The 18739-nt window shown below is 49.2% G+C and overlaps 1 protein-coding gene and 1 long non-coding RNA gene across 3 annotated transcripts in view; one reads left to right on the top strand and one right to left on the bottom strand.

Annotated features, from left to right (window-relative positions):
- Positions 1 to 431: 431 nt before the first annotated feature.
- Positions 432 to 7789, top strand: LOC102025871. The gene is made up of 3 exons (XR_262818.2): positions 432 to 574; positions 2324 to 2452; positions 6081 to 7789. It is a non-coding gene; the product is annotated as an uncharacterized LOC102025871 (long non-coding RNA).
- A 1920-nt stretch (positions 7790 to 9709) lies between these two features.
- Kremen1 (kringle containing transmembrane protein 1) overlaps positions 9710 to 18739 on the bottom strand; it is a 59951-nt gene continuing 50921 nt past the window's right edge. Inside the window, exons 6-9 of one of the 2 annotated variants that reach the window (XM_005396174.2) lie at positions 14634 to 14966; positions 13629 to 13838; positions 12939 to 13023; positions 9710 to 10736 (exon numbers count right to left, since the gene is read on the bottom strand). In XM_005396174.2, coding sequence (XP_005396231.1) covers positions 10568 to 10736; positions 12939 to 13023; positions 13629 to 13838; positions 14634 to 14966 — 797 coding nt within the window. In that variant the 3' untranslated portion in view covers positions 9710 to 10567. The remainder of the gene's footprint in view (positions 10737 to 12938; positions 13024 to 13628; positions 13839 to 14633; positions 14967 to 18739) is intronic. The other variant, XM_005396175.2, reaches the window with a different exon arrangement.

Genomic DNA, 18739 nt, shown 5'->3' with positions numbered 1-18739 from the left:
CCAGTGAAAAGTGATTAGTGTAGTGCAGGGACCAGCAGAGGTGGGCTTGCTACCTCCTTTTGTCTGGTCCTTGAACTAACCATGGTTTTTTTCACTTTTTAATTGTTAGGAAAGAAAAAAATCAAAGGGATAGTACAGAGGAACCTCAGTCTACAAACTTAATCCTTTCCATGATTCTGGTTGCAAATAGAATTGGACGAGAACCAAAGCAAATTTCCCCATAAGGTCAACATTGAACCTAATCATTGAATTTGCTTCAGTTTTTGGCCAATTTGGTTTGTGACCAGCGTCATGGAAAGAATTAAGTTCGTGAACCGAGGTACCACTGTATTTTGTGACATGTGAAAGGTTTGTAAAGTTCAAGTTTTGGCATCCATCAAGTCTTATTGCAACACACTATGCTCATTTGTTTACATGTTGTCTGCAGCTAATAACAAAGGACCTGGTGGCCCCTCATCATTCCCAGCTCCTCATGGGGTAGCTTTGATGGCTCCGAAGAGTGTGATGACACCATTGTGAAGGGTCTCAAGGAACGATCACCCCCACCAGAGCTTGACAGAACAGGGACCGAATGGTCTGTGAAGTTGAAACATGAATTAATTAAAATGTTTACTGTTTAGGCTTGTACAGAGAAAGCGTGCCGTCTCCTGGAAGAAGTGTCTGGCAGTGAGTGGTCAGAGAAATGTATGCCTGGTTACTATAATTATTGTTGTTATTGTGGCCCCTTTGGCCTCTGACTTTCAAATGACTATGTTCATGGCTTAATGGAAAGATCGTAAACCTCAAGCGCACAGCAAGGTTTCCGGGGCTCTCTAGGCTCTCAGAATTGCTGTGTGAAGTGTTGTGTGTGGTCTCTTCTGGGGAAAGGGCTGCCTGTCCTCATCTGGTTTTCAAAGGTGTGTCCTCAAGTAGGTCAAGAGGTAGAGGTTTGATACCTTCTCTGCCCCAGGTAAATCAATCTGTACTTTTTCCTGGGTACCTGGAGGCAACATCTGTGATGGTCATCTACTGAGGGACAGCCGCCCGTGTGATGGGAGGGGCCTGGTTCTGAGCCGTCTGGCTTGGACTGAGTCCAGGCCCTTTCCTGCACTGGCTAGACCCCTTCTCCGAGCCTTGGCTTCCTTACTGAGTTGTTGCAAAGATGAATTCAGTAATGTTGGTCCAGTGGCTGGCACAAGGTCTGGTACACAACAGGAACTGCAGAAATGAGAGCTATTGTTATGGCTTGTGTCTAGATGCCCCCCAAAAGCCTCATACGATCATGGGGCAGGCTTCTAGAGTTTATGATTGACTCATAGGTCAATGCTGAGATTATAGGTGTGAGTGCTACACCCGCTCTATGGTTGGCGGCCTGCATACGATATAACGGAGGGAAAGAGGCTTGTCCACTGCTGCTCTGCCCCCTTTTTGCCCTTGTTGCTCTTGCTGTTCTCTGCCACCATGAACTGCCATTTGCCACTCTGCCTTGGAGCCAGCTGAGTATGGGTGGAAACCTCCACAAACTGTGAGCTAAGTAAACCTTTCCTTCCTTAATTTTGGGTGTTGGGCATTTTGTCTCAGCAACGAGAGAAAAGTAACCAAGACAGCTCATTTGTTATATTAGCCTTGCATATTCAGAAACATTCCTCAGCTCATTCAGGCCCATTAAAAAAAAAGTTACCCTAGCCAGGAGTGGTGGCACACACCTGTAATTCCAGCACTCTGGGAGGTGAGGCAAGAGGATTATGAATTCACATACAGCCTGGGTCACTGTCTTAGTTACTTTGTCATTGATGGGACAAAATACCTGATACCCACAAGTTAAAGGAGGAAAGGTTTATTTAAACTCACAATCTGTAGGGATTTTAGTCCAGAGTCTGCTGGTTCTAAGGCAGGGCAGCATGACTGAGGAGCAGGCAGAGGAGGAACAGTCCATGGTGCAGCAGGCAGGAGGCAGCCAGCCTTCCTTCTTTCCCTTTTTATTCTATCCAGGCTATAAGCCTATTGGTTGGTGCCACCCACACCCAGTGTATGTCGTCCCTCTTTAGTAAATCCATCATTCATACCCAGAGCTATGCTAAACCAATCACTGAACTAATCCAGTATCACACCCATGATCCAGTTACCTCCTAGACTTTGGGGGTTGTGATGGTTGGTTGATTGTGTCAGCTTGAGTAAGTAAGAGAAGCTCAACCAAATTGGCTCAGCAATTCCACACCCTAGGGAGGCTTGTCACACAGAGGTATAAAGGGGAAATGAAGAGGGACGGAAATGTTTCTATTTCTTTGGGGGAGCTCCAGTCTTTGCCATCACCTTGGACGTCATCTCCTGTCTTCCATTGCAGACCCGTTGGCCTCCTGCTACGGACTCGCATAGGACACTGCAGTGAGCTCTGGACCTTTGACTGAATCCATTAGTCTTGTGTGCAGACAGACTCTGCACTCTTCCACATCCAACTCTGTGGGTGGCCATTGTAAGTCAAATTTGTAAATTCTTATATATCTGTATATCGTGTTATATCTGTTACTCTAGTAAACACTGACCCATACAGGGGTATATCTAGATATAACCCATAACAGTAACTTAGTGATTTTGCAAGATCCTGTCTTCAAATATAAAATAAAAGATGGGAATATAGTTCAGTGCAAAGGCCCTAGGCTCAACTCCCAGTGCACACACAAACACAAAAGCCGGGTGCCATGGCACATGTCTGTAATCCCAGCTACTCAAGAGACTGAAGCAGGAGGATCACAACTTTGAGCCAGCATGGGCAACTTAGTGAGACCTTGTCTCAAAAAAAAAAAACAATAAAAGATCTGGAGCGTGGTCCAGCGGCAGAATACTTTCCTAGCCTGTACAAGGTCTCCCCCGTTTCCATCCTCTACCCAAAAAAAAAGAAAGCAAGAAAAGCAAGCTTGCTCCTCTGTTGGTTAAATAAGAGATCTGAATTCCCCTTGCATATCCCTCACCTATATTTTTGGTGCTGGTCACTTAAGCAAGTTAGTTAACTAAACATAATCAGTACACAAAGTAGCAGGCCTCCCATTATGTTTTTATATGTTCAGTGGCCTCCTTTAAACAGGGACAATGTAGAATGCTTTTAATTGTGAAATAATGAAATCTGCAGTTTTGGTACTACAAAAGCCTGTACCATTTCAGGCTTTTCCAAGGAGCGAGGACCTCAAGCTGGGATCTCATTTTGCCTTAAAATGCTTCTTCTGGAGCCACATCTCCCGGTCCAGCCACCACAAGCTAACGGGTTCATTCCAGAGCCCAGTGGGAGGGTGCAGGGCATCCCTGCAGCCAGGCTGTCCTAGAGATGGGTCTCCTGGACACAGGCTGGTTCACGTCCAGCCCAGCCCGGCACTGCCCACCCCCAGGCTCAGGGTGTAGGCCTGTTCAGCAGCCGCCCGGCGGCTCCAAGCAACAGCTGGAGACCAGAAGTAAAGACTTCCAGCTACAGGCAAATATTGCATTTTTTTGTGGGTGAAATATTTTATTCCCAAAGTGCCCCTTTCAGTGGAGCAAAAACAACCCCTCATGGTGACCTGACCCTGCCAGAGGAACAAAAGCTTTCCAGTTCTCTGAATCCAAGAGACTGTCTGTATTTCTATGCACGCAGGGCGTCGCGGGGAGAGGAGACTGCTATTGTCATTCTCAGGAGTGCAGACAAGGTCACCCTCGTGCAGCCCTTCCCTTCCACATAGGAAGAACAGGCTTTGATTACCTGACAAAGGATGAAACTGCTGCTACCCTGCTGCTGGCTCCTGGGGATGTCTGACTGTGATGTGAAAGTCAGTGGTCCCAAGCTGGGTATGGGAGTACACGCCTATAATCCCAGCACTGGGGAGGCTGAGGCTGGAGGATCACTTCAAGTTCGAGGCCAATGTGGGCTACCTAAGCGAGTTCAAGACTAGTCTGAACTACAGTGCAAGACCCCATCTCAAAAAACAAAACAAACAAAAATGTCAGTGGTCCCCAAATGGGTTGGAGTGGTCTCTTCCTGGCACCATTGTCCTGTAACCCAAAGGGGATTCTTTTGACAGAACAGCTGAAGGTTCTGGCCACATTTATTTATTTTTCTGTTGCTGCCCAATTTGTCTCTAAGAAATTCACCAGCAAGGCCACCCTGTTTGTTTTCCACCAGCTATTTCCTGCCATTAAAAATATTTTCCTTCGTGGAAGGAAAGAGCTTCTGGGAAACAGAAGGAAGTCTGAGTGAAGGTAAACACTAAAGTGCGACCAGACCTTAAAGGTGCCAGCTGTCCTACTGCAAGGGTGGCGGCAGCGTAGGGACTGGGAGTGGAAGTTGGGCCTGGGCGGGGAGAAGATGGGAAGGAGGAGCACACACCTCCTGTCCAGGGGATGCCCCCCTTACAGAGGAGCTGGGTAGCTGCTGTCTTTTACACACATGCCCTGACGTGCACCTGTCTGCCCTGTGCAGATCTCTGGGCTGAAATAGTATTTGCAGCTGAGTAACAAACATACCCGCATGAGTGAAGGAGGCAGAGATCAGAATTTCACTTGCGCAGCTGTGTGTGGCAACTCATTGTGAAATTTCTCCGATAAATGAAAGTAGTGGTCAGACCCTGGTGGGCACAGGAATTATCTGGGAAGCTTCCCAGGGAGGCCAATGTGGTCGGTCTGGGGCAGGGCCCAGGCACCCTATTTTGACCAAGCACACAAGGGTCCCTGGACACCACACTCAGAAACATGTTTGTATCAGAGGTGGTAGGATTCTTTGGTTGGACTGGCCCATTTCCCCTTTTCTCAAAATCCCTACATACCTAGTAAACCTGGCTGGGTTTAGATTAAACTGGCCAAGTCAGGTCCTGAGAATTTGGAACTGTGACTCAACTAGCAGTTTGTGTGTGCCTGAACCAGTCAGGTCAGAAACTCTGCTCAGGGATCCTTGGCTTCAGGGAAGCCCTACCCCGGCCTGGCCCTGCCCAAGTGCCCCCTCACCTGCCTCAGTATGTGTCCAAGACACTGTCCTCAGCAGTCTCAGAAGATCGACTCGGACATTGACCGTAAGGATAGTTCCATGGACTGTACTCTTTCCACAAGATTCTCGTGTGGTCTTAGGCCATGTGTCCAATGCCCAGTGGATGGCTCTGCCTCGGTGGCCCATTGGGCTCCCACTGGACTCAGTCTCCTCTCACACCTGGTGCCTGTACATTGCTCATTTTAAAGAGCAGCCCCTCTCCCTTTCCAGGGACCAGGTGAGAACACCTGACTATTTTACCCTGTTCTTTACCCTGATTCCAATCTAGAATACAAGGAACAGCTACTATTGATTGAAAAATGCCACAGGCAATAACTCACACAACCCACTGCAGGTGCCACAACTGCCCCTGTTAGTCAGCTGAGAAAATAGGTGCACATGGTCAGGGGCCTCCTCCAAGGCAGCCTGGCCCGAGTGCGTGCCCTGACCTATGGGCGTGGCTGCCTTTCTCGCCCACACTGCTCCTTAGGGGCCTCCTCAGGTCCCTGGCGCCTCCTGACTGGTGTTCCTGCCTGAGCTCTTACCCCACTCCAATCTAGTTTACTGGATACAAGAAGGAAATTTTTCTAAACTGGACTCTGTCACTCCTGCACTGCAACCCTTCGAAGTCTCTGTCTTACTCTCACAGGCCTCAAGCTAATAAAGGGGGATCTGAACCCCAACAGTCTGACTCCAGCGCTTCACTCTCAACTCAACTCTCACTGCCTTGCTGAGCCCATTCCCTCACCAGCAAATAAGGGAGCGGTACCCACTGGAAAGCGATGCTAGAATATAAGCACTGCCTAACAGTAGAGTCCCTCCTATCGAGCAACACACACTTCTGGCTCCTATGAATGTTACAAAAAGCAAAAGGTTGACCTGGGCATGGTGGCCTGTGCCTGTAGTTGGGAGGCTGAGACAGGAGGATCACTTGAATCCAACACTTCAAGACAAGCCTACGAAACACAGCAAAAATTCCCTCTCAAAGCAACAAAAAGGGAAAGGGGGAGAAAGGAAGGTGGAAAGGAGGAACAGGTTGCTCTGAGCGGCAAGGCCAGTGCCACGTGGGATAATTATGTAAGTGTATTAGATACATTTTCTCTCCTAATCTCTGCAGCCTCCTGAGGTACAGACTGTGCTTTCCAGGGGAGGTGTGCGCTGCCTGGCTCGAGGCCAGAGCAAACCTCCTCCTCCCGAGCGCCCGCTGTGCAGTGTACTGACTGGGAAGTCGTCGTCCCCCCCTCCCCTTCACGTCTGACCAGCTACAGATCAGCTCTCCGTGACGAGACCTGAGGAAACCTGGAGATGCTGCTGGAGGAAAGTGAGCCAGGGCTGAGGCCTGGCGCTCAGGGTGGGCGAAGAATCTCTCCGCTGCCTGCTTCCCTGTATGCCGTGGTCTCTGGAGGAGCTCTCAGAAAAACAACAGCCCAGGGCCCACTGCTGTTTCTACAACAATGAGAATATTTATTTTTTTCCAGACAGTAAAAATAACATTTTTCTCTCTTTTGTAAAAGTTAAGTACCATTACATTCCATTTTCTTAAATAACAAAATCCTAAAAATATATATTAAATTGTATACAGTGCATCACACTTCATTTTATATTTTAAAATACATGATGTTTCTATTTTATTCTCAGAGTTGCATATTAAGAGCATATTTACAAATAAAGCCTTGTCATCTAAAGTCAAAATCCCGGCTGGGAAGTGACTTGGATGTGGGAAGGTCCTGGCGCCATGTGAACCCCAGGGGTGGCAGCCCCCTGCACAGGCAGGAAGGGGACCTCCTCGGACACTTCCCTTCTGAAGCGAGAGATTCACCTCTGACTGCCCTCCTCCGCCCGCCCCACGGCCCGCGTCTGCCTCAGAGAGTGCCCGACCCCTGCTCCGCAGGACAGGAGCCTGTGGCACGGCCCGCAGAGGTCTGTCTCCCCTGCGCCGTCCCGCCTGAGGGAGCCAGCAGAGGCTGGGAGATTTGAAAAACACCCCACACCAGGACAGCTGAACTGAGAAACCTGGCCAGGAGGTAGAACAGGGAGAAGGTAAACAAAGACACCAGAGGAAACAAAGTGTTAAAAATTCCCAAGGTAGTAACAAAAGCCAACATCAAACACCAAACAGGAGATTTGAAACCCAGGAGGCCCCGGAGGACTGAGCTGTGGAGTGGGGGTCTCTGAGGCTGTCCACTTCTAAGTGCTTGTGAAGATTAAGTGCATGGTGCCCACAGGAGCTGGGTGGTGGCCTGCTGTGCGCCCTGCTGGTAGACCAGCAGCCAGACTCCGATCCCAAGTGGGGTCAGGCAGGCTCCCGGCTGGCCTGACTGAGGCGTGGGGGTGGCGTCAGGCCCGGGCACGCCTCGGGTTCAACCTGAGGGCCAGGACAGCTGTACTTGCAAGTGCTTTGATCTTTGTGGGCCGCTGGCTGGCTTACGTCTGGAGCCAAAGCCCTCAACCCAGTGCTGACTGATGTGGGGAAAGGCACGGGGTTCATTCCTGCTCGGCCTCTGCTTTGAAATGGATGGGGCAGGCAGGGAAGAGCACAGGGCAGCCAGGGCCTCCACCGGCCTTCAGAGGGACCTAGGCAGTGAGACGCTCCCAGACGCCGGGCAGCCAGGCCCCAGTCGGCCGCGGTGCAGTCACCACAGGAGCAACACACGGGTGGGTGCGCATGCAGGAAGGCAGGCGGGGTGCCGCAGGGCCGAGGCTGAGCACAGCGCACAGGCTGCGCTGTCCCCTTGGGAAAGGCTCTGGGCCTTCCTCTGCCTCTTTCAAGGTCTCCTTTTTTTTTTTGAGACAGGGTCTCGATATGGAGTTCAGGCTGGCCTTGAGCTCACTTTGTAGCCCAGGCTGGTCTTGAACTCACAATGATCCTCCTGCCTCAGCCTCCCGAGTGCTGGGATTACAGGTGTGCGCCACCACACCCAGCCTTTCTTTCAAGGTCGTCTGCTGCACTGTCGTTTACCTTCCTCAGGGTCAGCCTTTCCAGTCCCCTCCAGCCCCTCCTCCCTTCTAGAGGTGTTTCTTAAAAGACCAAGTGCCTTTTCCTGCAGTGCTCCTGGGAGCTGAGCCTCACCTCAGCGGTGATAATTTTACTTCTTGGGTGTTCACTCCCCCCAGGGGTGCTGCTGACATGTTCTAGCTGGGGCTGTGGCCAGGCATTCATGGTGTTCGGCTTGGGTCAGCTTACAGCCCTCCTCCCCCCGTGCTGTCCTGAGGTGGGTTTGGGTTTCCCGGGGCTGCTCCCTGGAGAGGAAGCTGGTCCTGGAGGCACTGGGCTGGGCCCAGGCCAGGCAGGAGGAATGCAGGGGCATCACCTGTGCTTCCTGGGGTCTCTGAGAAAGGGCTGCTCCAGCTTCAGTTCAGACAACACCTGGGCTGGGGCATGGCCTCCTGTGCCCTGAGATGTAAGGAGGGTAAATGAGTGGCCTTCAGGAAGGCCCAGACCAGTGATCAGCTTTGGCCCAGGGCAACTGAGCAAATCCCCCTGGCCAGGCCAGCCCTTCCCAGGGACAAATTCCACACTGCCTTTGAGATGTACATGGAGCTATTCACAGCACAGGCCCTTTGTGACTGCCCACACCTGACACCAGCATTTGACAAGAGATTCCGCAAAGGCCCAGAATAGCTGGAGGAGAAACTGCACGTGTCAGTCTATTTCCAGTGGTCCTAGTGTGTTACAGGCCTCTGTCTCTGGACTCAGGGGCCTGCGGACAGCTGCTCCAGGGTGACCACCCTTTCTAGATCAAAGTAGGAAGACAACACCCAGCAGCTCCAAGCCCTCAGAAGTCTTGCACAGGGCCTGGACCAGTGCTCTGCCAACCTGTGGACACACTGTCCCTTTTCACTTCTCTGAATGCTCCTCTGCTTACTGGTTCTGAATGTCGCTCTTGGACTCATGCTGCCAAATGTCACCTCTGTCAGCAGACATCACCCTGGGAGCAGCCAGGTGCGGATGGGTTGCCAGAATCCCAGGAAGGGCCACAGCAGGCAGTGGCTTAGGGATCTGAGGGAGGTAGGCTCCGAGCCAAGGAGGGCACCCAAGAGGCAGAAGCACGCAAGCACCGAGGCCTGAGTGCCCGCAGGAGAGCCACGCTCTGACAGGGTCGTGGGCTGCTCTTCTCAGCTGCTGTTGGCAAAGCCTGCTTCCAGATGGCGGGAACTCTAAATTGAAGATGGCACTTACTCTCACAACCAGGGGCCACTGCAGCTGGAGCTCTCAATCTTCAGGCCTATCCTTGGAGGATCTCCAGTTCCAAACCCTCCCTTCCCCTCACCCCAGTCTCTCCAGGTCACCTCTCTGGGTGAGGGGCAACGTGGCACGGGGCCAGGGATAAGAGTCCTCTCCTTCCCCACAGAATCACTCACGATCCCACTGGGCTCCGGTAGGAAAGGGTAGAGCACACAGTCCCTAGAGTGTTTTTTATCTGCTTTTAAAGTGGGGTCTGCAGGGCCCATGTCTCACACAGTGCTGCCTAAAGGCTATGCCAGTCTTTATACTCCCTGTTCTGAACTGAGAGTCAGCTGAGAGAACAGAGAGCCCAAGGCCTGGCTCAGGTTCCACAGGACCACGAGCAGCTCAGGGGCTAGCCCAAATACATCCAACTCACAGCTGAGTGCAGTGGCACACTCCTATTATGCCAGCTATTCGGGGGTGCTGAGGCAGGAGCATCACAAGTTTAAGGCGAGCCTTGACAACTTGGTGAGACCCTGTCTCAAAATAAAATGAAAAGTGCTAGAGATGTAGCACAGTGGTAGAGCACTTGCCTAGCATGTGCAGGGTCCTGGGTTCAATCCCCAGTACTGCTCACCACCAAAAAAAATCCAATTCAAAAGGAGCTACCGAGTGCCTACAAATACTTCCAGTAGAGTCTGTAGCAGAAATAAATGAGTGGATGTTTTATATCCCACCCCTCAAGCTTGCTCTGTAGCTCACTGAGCTACTGAAAGAAGCCTCTAGAAAAAAGCATGTGTATGGAAGGCATCAGGTTTGATTCGAACGGGGGTCACTAGCCCTTCCCCTCAGGCCCTCTGGAATAGGCCTATCCCAGTCCAGTCCTCCGACAGTAAAGCTCCAGAGTCAGTACAGAGGACCAGCCCTCTTCATGATTTGGGGCTGCTGATACCCAGGAGCCCATACTTGTGTGGAACCAGGCCAGCCCTCAAGAGACCTGAGAATTGTTCTAGCCTGGCCCTGTTCCAAACGGTAAAGACCGGAGCAAACTGATCTGTGTGTGGACAAAACAGAGAAGAAAAGCTCAGTGTGCACTAACCCTACCCACCACCCAGCCGTCGTCTAGAATGTACCTGAGCCCAGTGCTAGCTGCCACCATCTCTGTCATTTTGGCCTCCCTGTCTGGCACCCCCATTGCTAGACCAGAGAGAGATGCAGGGAGGGCTTGGCGCTGGGCCTTGAGTCTCTCTCCCAAGTGCAGCTGATGAAGCAGGAGGAATCCGGGCTGCACTGCCCCTACAGCATGGTGTTCCTTCTCAGTTTCAGGATGGGGCGGCAGGGAAGAGCTGGTCTTTGTCAGAGGAGAACCATGGCAAGGTTGACCTTGGCAGCTTTGAGCTCAAAGAGGGATCCCGTGTCCTAAGTATGATGGGGTTTTAGTCACTCACAAGGGGATTACGGTCATCTTGTTGACTTTGACCCTTGAGCTTCTTCTTAAAGATGGAAATTGACGTAGAAGGCTTATAAAAAATGCTCCAGATTTCCCCTGAAGGCCCTGGTTGACGGCAATCCCTAAGGTCCCCTGAAGCAGGAACACGGTGGGATCTGTCAAAGAAAAACAACTTAATGTTTCAAATGGATCAGAACAAAGCACCCCAAGCAACCTACCAACTCATGAGGCACATGTACCCATGAAACAGAATGTGTGCAGTGGGGTAGGTCTAAGGCAGGACCTAACGGCTTCCTTTAAGGATCTGGAGGACTACTGTGCAGATATAAAGTGGCCATCAGGGGAGTGCAGCAGGGCAGATTCCTTCTTGGCATAACATGGAACTAACTCTTTCTTGCTTCTTCCTTCCTTCTTCCCTTCCTTCCTCCACTCCTCCTCATCTTCCTTTTCTTCTGTCTCTCTCTCTTTTTCTTGTGTGCTGGGGATTGAACCCAGGACCTTATGCATACTAGGTAGGTGCTCAATTACTGAGCTACATCCCAGCTGTCACCTCCCTTTTCCAAAATTTTGAGGCAAGGTCTCACTAAGTTGCCCCGGCTGGCCTTGAGGTTGCAATCCTGCCTCAGTCCCCCAAGTAGCTGCAATTGCAGGTAGGTGTCACCGTGTTTGGCAACATGGAACTTTCTAACTGCCAGAATTATTCCAGTTTGGAAAACACTGGGCTGGGAAACTGAGTTTTCAGATTTTTCTTCTTTTTCTAAACAAACACACGAACAAACATAAAAGTGCCCTATCTTCAAATGCCATTTACCTGAAAGCCCACTTAGCTAAAATGGGGTAAGGGCAACATTTTTCTGCTTAAAGTCTCTACTTGCCTGCCTAACTCCAGCTCTGCAACCCCTCAAGCTGCTAGGCCAGGAAGCTACAGAGGGATTCCAGGGTCAAAGGGGAGTTAGATATCCACTGAGAGATATCCATGAGATATCCATGCTGAGAGATGCTCGACCTACAGAAAGTGACCTGTGCGCTTGTTGCTGCAGGGAACATGTGCACAGGACTATACCTGAGAGGCTTCCTCAGAGGATATGAAATTGTGACTTTAAAAATTACATATATGCAGTCAGTCCTCCAAATTGGAGGTTCTCTTTCTGTGGATTCAACCAACCACACATGAAAATATTTGAAAAAAGAAACTGCATCTGTATTGAACATGTACAAGCCTTTTCTTGTCATTATTTCCTAAACAATTTAGTATAACAACTATTTACATAGCACTGACAATGTATGAGTCATTGTAATCCATTGTAATTGAGAGATGATTTAAATTTAAAGCATGCAAGAGAATGATGTGCTATTTCTATGCCATTTTATGTAAGGGATTTGGGTAGTCAAGGAGTTTTGTATTCAGTGAGGGAGGGAGTGTCCTGGAACCAGAGTCCCACAGATACTAAGGAAATGTGTGTGTATGTGCATGTAAAAGGCATGAGAGTGAGCTTTAATAAACAACAGTAAGGGCATTATTTCTGCTGAAGGATTTCATGTCTAGGATGGAGATGTCTAAGTAAGGTCATCACAGCACGGTCACGGTAGCCTTCATCGGACAACAGAGGATCTCACATTTAATGTATGGCAAATGAGAAGGCTAGGAAACAGGGCTTTTACTGGGACATCAGTGTTCCAGAAGCCTTTGTAATGGAGAGAGCCTAGACCGGGAACCTCAAGAAAGACAGAGTCTGGGTCTAGAAAAAATAAGAACAAACTGCTCTGTCAGTATACAAACATTGGTAACATAAACAGTTGCCCCCTTCCTGGAAGATAGAACTATTAAACCCAACTAGCAAAATAAGGAAAGGAAATATTTTTTCCCAAATTGGTCAGAATTGAACGATAAAGATGTATAAGCTACTTAAATAATTGTTTAAAAATAATTATTATTAATAGTTAATAAAATATTGGGATTCTCTAGGAGTATTTCCCAATTTCTAGAAGGCCTAAGGAAGAGGTGTGGCATTGTCCTAGGAATCTTTACTCTCACATAGAAAAGCTCTACAAGGAACCAGCAGAAGTAGAAAAAATGGAAAATACTGCTTTCCATGCCAGAATTGTTTCAATCCTCCCTGAAACCATATCCCTTGGACACAGGAGCAAACATGATCCCTCCAACCTTAGTGAGATTTGTCCAGTTGTACATTTCATTCTACAGAGGAGGAGGAATGTCTGCTGCCTTATGTTGCTTAGGACTCAAGGCTTTGGAATCGTGTTCTGATGTTACCACTGCACCCAGACAAATGAAGCACAGGAGAAAAGGAATGCTGAGCCTTCCCCTTCCCAGAATCAGGCAGCTCTCTTGTACTCACTTGAATGTGACATGCAGAAGTATCTTTGCCACAATGGCTGTGACTGTGAGGATGAGGAGGGTCGCTAAGCCATATACTGTCCATCCTGCAAGTGCAAAGGACTGTGTTTACTGATTCTGATTGTGCTTCAATTTCCAAAGGAGGTCTGCAGCTGAGAGGCGCAGGTCCAGTTGAGGAGCTCCCCACAGGCAGGGGCAGCAAGCAAAGGCGGCAGTGGGAGCAGCTAAGCTGAGCTAAGCATGGAATACCTGGCTTTCTCAATACCTTGCCCTGTTCTAGAAATACCTTTGGGGTAGAGGCAGGCAATGTAATCAGTATGAGAATCAAAGTGGGGATACTTGTATCTCTACCACTGGAACCACTGTGCTACCACTGATGGTTACACGAAGTCTTTGGCCTCAATTTTTGCATGTGAGGAATGAGCTGTGTGACCTAGGAAATCCTAAGTGGGCCCACAGTCAAATGGTGCAGAGTGAGTGAGTACTGCAGAGGCCACCTCCTTGACTTTCTATGGTGGGTTCTGCAGGGTTAGGGGAGAAGTGTGAAAACCCCCAGGCTAAGTCATTGCTGATCGCCCTTTCCAGCTCCACTGGCTCAGCTAGAGGTCACACAGCCAGAACCCCAACCCGCCTCTGAAGGAGAAGACCCACGAGCACTTTTGTTTCTGTAACCACCCACCAAGAGCGCTACCTTCCACTCTGTGGCTGCCAGCCCCTATTGCTGGTGCCCAGGAATTGCTACCTGGGACAGTCTGTGGTGGACGGCTGGGGCTGGTGGTGATGACGTAGAGCACTTTAGAGGAGCGGGCAGCACTGACACTGAGGTTGGCCTGCTCTGTGATCCCCTCGGCCAGCGTCTGGTTGACAGTGGGCCTCTCCTGTAGCAGTTCTTCCTTGATCGCTAGAAGATCAAAAAGGATTAGTAAGGGAAAGCCAATGGAAATAGTGAAGAGCTGAGAAGGAAGAGGGAGGCTGCTGAGGAAAAGAAGACCTTTATTCTGATTTAAGTCTGGGTACAATCACTTCCACTGGTCCCCCTGGCCCCCAAAGCAGAACCCACGAGGAGGCAGAAGAAAGGGGCTGTCAACTTCTAATTATGTGACTGGTCTCCTTGCAGACACCTGAGCATGCTTTTCAGCTGCCCTACCCTGTGCTTTGCAGCTGTCTTCCTCTGTCTTGAAGACTCTCTTTCTTCCTATCTATAGACTTACCTGTTCCTCAAGACTGTCCCACCTGGAGAGATAGTCCCAAGCATCTCCTGTAGCACTCACCATCTAAACCCTTCTTGAGGTTTGTCATTCAGGACAAAGGCTACATCTCAACACCTTTGCTTCTTGGATGAGGGCAGACTTGTGCCTGGCACCCGTGTTTACATCAGAGGGGCAGAGGGTATGGCTCCACTTTAAGAGGGTTGGAAAAAGATAGTAAATAAGTCTTTGAGATTGGCTGGGATGTTTATAGGTGAGAGTGTAGATCAAATGATTGTTAAAAGCCTTCCAATTCTGCCAATCTCAGCTCCTTCTTTTAGTTATTCTTTTTTTGTGTGGTTTTTTTTTTTGGCTTTTTTTCCAGTACTGGGAATCGAACTCATGACCTCGCGCTCTCCAGGCAGGCGCTGTGCCGCTGAGCTAAATCCCCAGCCCCTTTTAGTTATTCTTTTAGCCCTCCCAAGGGGCCCTCAGTAAGAATGTCTTACCTTGGTATAAGACAGCAAATCCCTGGGCCTGATTGATGCGGTCAGAGAAGAAATACAAAATGACAAAATCCAGAGAGACATTAAAGGACAGAGGTGGGCGGTTCCTCCCATTGAAACGGACTAGGACGCGGTGGGTGTAGCCGTCCAGCAGCTCCACCATGTCTGCAGAATCCCTGATGTCAAACAAGGTGAAGTTGAAGTGGATGTGGGAGGCTCCTGGGACCCGAATGGTCCAGTAGCAGACCCGCCCTGTGGCGTAGGTGTCAGGAAAGTCAGGGGAATAGACCACGGATGTCATGGCTGAGTAGTTCCCACCACAGGCACCAACAAGAGCTGCAGAAGACAAAAAGACAGCAGGCCTGAGGGCATGCTCAGGGCACACTCTCCATGCTGACACAAAGAGAACTCTTCCTAAAGAACACAGTCCCATTTGGGATACCGTTCTTATGTATAAAACCAGACCATCTTAGATTTCAGGATCCAGTCACAGAATGAATCACTTAAATTCTGAACAAATGACTGTGCAGACTTTCGTGATTTTGCCTAGGAGACCTTACACTTAGCACACAGCACAGTGGGGCAGCCTAGGTTGGGGCCAGGCTGGAGTCAGAGAGTCTAGGTTTAGGACTGAGTTTCACCCTCCAGACCTCTCTCTTCTCTCAGTTTTCAGGGCAGAGCCACCATCTGCTCCTGTGTCACATGATGGCTTGAGGACAGATGAGATAAAGCACATGAGAACATTGGGACCTCTTGGCAGGGGCAGCATGAAGTGAAGAGCTTTGTGGCTGCTTCGGTGTCCCCAATATCCAATGCACACGAGGTGTCCACACTCATCTTTTCAAGCGCGAAGCTATGGCACAAGAAAGGATTTTCTACATAGAAGAAATATTAGGTTCCCATTGCTCTGTACATCTGATTTCTCTGAATTCCTGTTTACGACCAGCAGGATCTAGGAAGGGGACACAACTACTTCCTATCTTAAGGGGTAAAATATAAACAAAATCTTGGAAATGAAAGGCCTAGGGAGGGAACATAGGGCTACAATTTCAAAAGCACTTCTGGGGGAGTTTTGCTTCACTTTAGAAAGCAGAAAGCAACAAGAATATGCTGCTAGGGCTGCAGGTGCAGTTCAGTGGTAGAGTGCTTAGCTAGTCTGCATGAGGTTCTGGTTTGATCCCTAGCAGCACAAAAACATAAAATAAAATAAAAAAAGAAAGAATATACTGCTTTCACATCCTATGAAGCTCAAAACTGAGAAGCTGAGGTCTTAAAACAACAGAGGGAATTTAATCCTAAAATGTACAAACCCCTCCAAAAAGCGTCAGACCTAAAGATGGCTTCATCTTTGACAGAGATGGGAGGAAAGGGTAACAGCCACAGAAACAAAAAAGAAGAAAGCAGCTAAAATTACAAACCAAAACCAAAACCAAAACCAAACCAAACCAAACCAAACCAAACCAAACCAAACCAAACCAAACCAAAAAGATTTAACGGTTGGGTGTGGGCTTGCCTCTCAGTTGAGACTAAAGGGGAGCAGCAGACACAATGAAGCTTGCATCCACTTGCAGGCTACTCTGTGCAGGCCTCCACAGAGTGCTGCCACGCGGGACTGCAGTCAGGCAACTGGCCAGGGTCCCCCTCCGAGTCACAGGTACGCAAGAGCTGATAGGCCGCCACTGAGGGAAAGCATGAAACAGTGCCTGCTTCCCATACACTCCTCTCAGGGGAAGCAGCAAAGCCTCTTGCTTCCAGCACCACTGGAGAGGGGCTTAGAGATAAGACCCCTTTGCCTCTGTGGAAGGAAGTAGGAGACTAGGAGAAAAGCAGAAACAAAACGCATCGACCCCTGGTTGCCTTCAGCCCTCTTGGGCCCAGGATCCTGCAAAGTACAGGTCTGCCGCCCTTGGAGAAGGGCAACACAACTCTGCCTTTCCCAAGATCAACCATAGGCCAAAGCAGAGTTTGACTGCCAGGGAGACAAAAGGCACGGGAATTTTGAAAGGGCCACACCCCTGCAAGGACATGTGCTAAGCCTGAGGATGAAACAGGAGAACCAGGAGCCCTCTTTCACCCCCCACAAACATAGCACCAAATAACAAGTAACAGGAGTCTACAATGAGGGAGAGACATGAAGTGGAGAAAGAGCCCCTCTGCGCACAGACATAGATGAATGACGCAAAGCTGAGGGTGAAACTGGAACACTGAAAAACCCCACTGGCCCCTAAGCTTTCATGCTAGTGTACTAGCAGGCCATCGCCGGAATTGTCTGAAGCCTTATGTGTCTTGAGGGTAATGTTAGAAGCAATGAAACCCAAAGCCTGCTCAACTACTGACAGATTGGCTTTATTCCTGTCAGGTATAAATGCCATTTACTTTAGTGTCTACCACTCTCTACACAGGACATATGGTATTCAATAAAAAATATACCAGCACTCTGTAGGAGGCTCAGGCGGGAGGATCACAAGTTTGAGTCTAGCCTGGGCTACTCAATAAGACCCTATGTCAAATTTGGGGAGGGACTGGGCATGGTGGATCACACCTGTAATCCCAGCACTGGGGAGGCTGAGGTAGGAGGATCACTGTGAGTTTGTGGCCAGCCTGAGCTACCTAGCAAGTCCCTGTCTCAAAAAAAAAAATTTTTTTTTAAAGGTTAGGGATATAGCTTAGTGCAAACATTCTGGGGTCAATCCCTAGTACTGCCAAAAAACCTAAAACAGAACAAAACACTACTTAAAAGCAATAAAGAAGTGGAATAAGATTCACTGTCAAGAAATAAATAACTTTCAAAGAACCAGACTCACAAAGGACTCAGACTTTGGAACTATCAGACAGAGACTCTACGATGAATACAGATGGGCCCAGAAAGCCTCATGCATTCACAGGTGGGGCTTATAGCTGATTTGCTCTTAGGAGGCCGAGTCTGGTTGGAGAGGCCACTGGAGCCATGGCCTACAAAAGTTTACTTTCAGCTGGGCCTGGTGGCACAGGCCTATAATCCTAGCACTGTGGGCAGGGGGAGTGGCTGAGACAGGAGGATTACAGAAAGTTGGAGTCTAGTCTAGGCTACAAAGTGAGTTTAAGGCCAATCTGAACTACACAGCAAGACCTTGTCTCAAAAAGGAAAGAAAGAAAGAAAAGAAAAGAAAAGAAAAGAAAAGAAAAGAAAAGAAAAGAAAAAAGAAAAGAAAAGAAAAAAGGAAGGAAGGAAGGAAGAAAGGGTTTACTTTCTTCCCCAGGCCTTCTTTTCTCTCTTGTTCCTGTCTGCTATGAGGTAAGCAGCTATTCTTTTACCAAGCCCCTATGCCATGCCTTCCTGCCTTGGAGCCAGCCAATTACGGACTGAAACATAAGGCAAAATAAACTTTTCCTCCTTTAATTAGCAGGTGTCAGGCACTATGTCTCAGCAATGATGAAAGTAAGATTTTGGTATCAGAGAAGTGGATCTTTCCTATCCTGCTACCTGACCACATGGTTCAGATGCTTTTAGTTTTGCCAGAAAGCAATTTCCCCTAAAGACAGAGCAGAGGAGAGCTTGGTTGCTGAAAAGACTGGCATTAAAAAGGAGCTAAGTACAGCAGGAAACAGGAAAGATGGCCTGAGGGCCGGGCGTGGTGGTGCGTGCCTGTTATCCCAGCACTCAAGAGGCTGAGGCAGGACTGTTGCAAATTCAAGACCAGTCTGGGCTACAAAGAGAGCTCAAGGACAGCCTGAGCTGGCGGGGTGGTGCATGCCTGTAATCCTAGCACTGGGGAGGTTGAGGCAGGAGGATCATTGTGAGTTCAAAAGCAACTTGGGCTACAAAGTGAGCTCAAGGCCAGCCTGAACTGCATGGTGAGACCCTGTCTTAAAAAGACAAAAAAAAAAAAAGATGGCCTGAGGGAATGAGAGGAACCACCCAGTCCCTACCCATCACAGGCTCAACACTGCAACCTGAAAGACTGCATGTAGAAGGGAGCCACAGTGGATTGTACTTGAGAAAGAGAACAGCTGGCTAGGAAATTTATTTCCTGGATTCAGTTCATAGTATAAAGCCATTCAGGCCCTTGGAGACTTATGCAGCCTTGATACAAGGAAGCCTGGCTACTGCTCAAGCCAGCAGCAGACAC

Source organism: Chinchilla lanigera, unplaced genomic scaffold (genome assembly GCF_000276665.1).
Source record: "Chinchilla lanigera isolate Chin_1 unplaced genomic scaffold, ChiLan1.0 scaffold00054, whole genome shotgun sequence".
NCBI lineage: Eukaryota > Metazoa > Chordata > Mammalia > Rodentia > Chinchillidae > Chinchilla > Chinchilla lanigera.
This window is presented reverse-complemented; position numbering and strand designations above follow the sequence as displayed.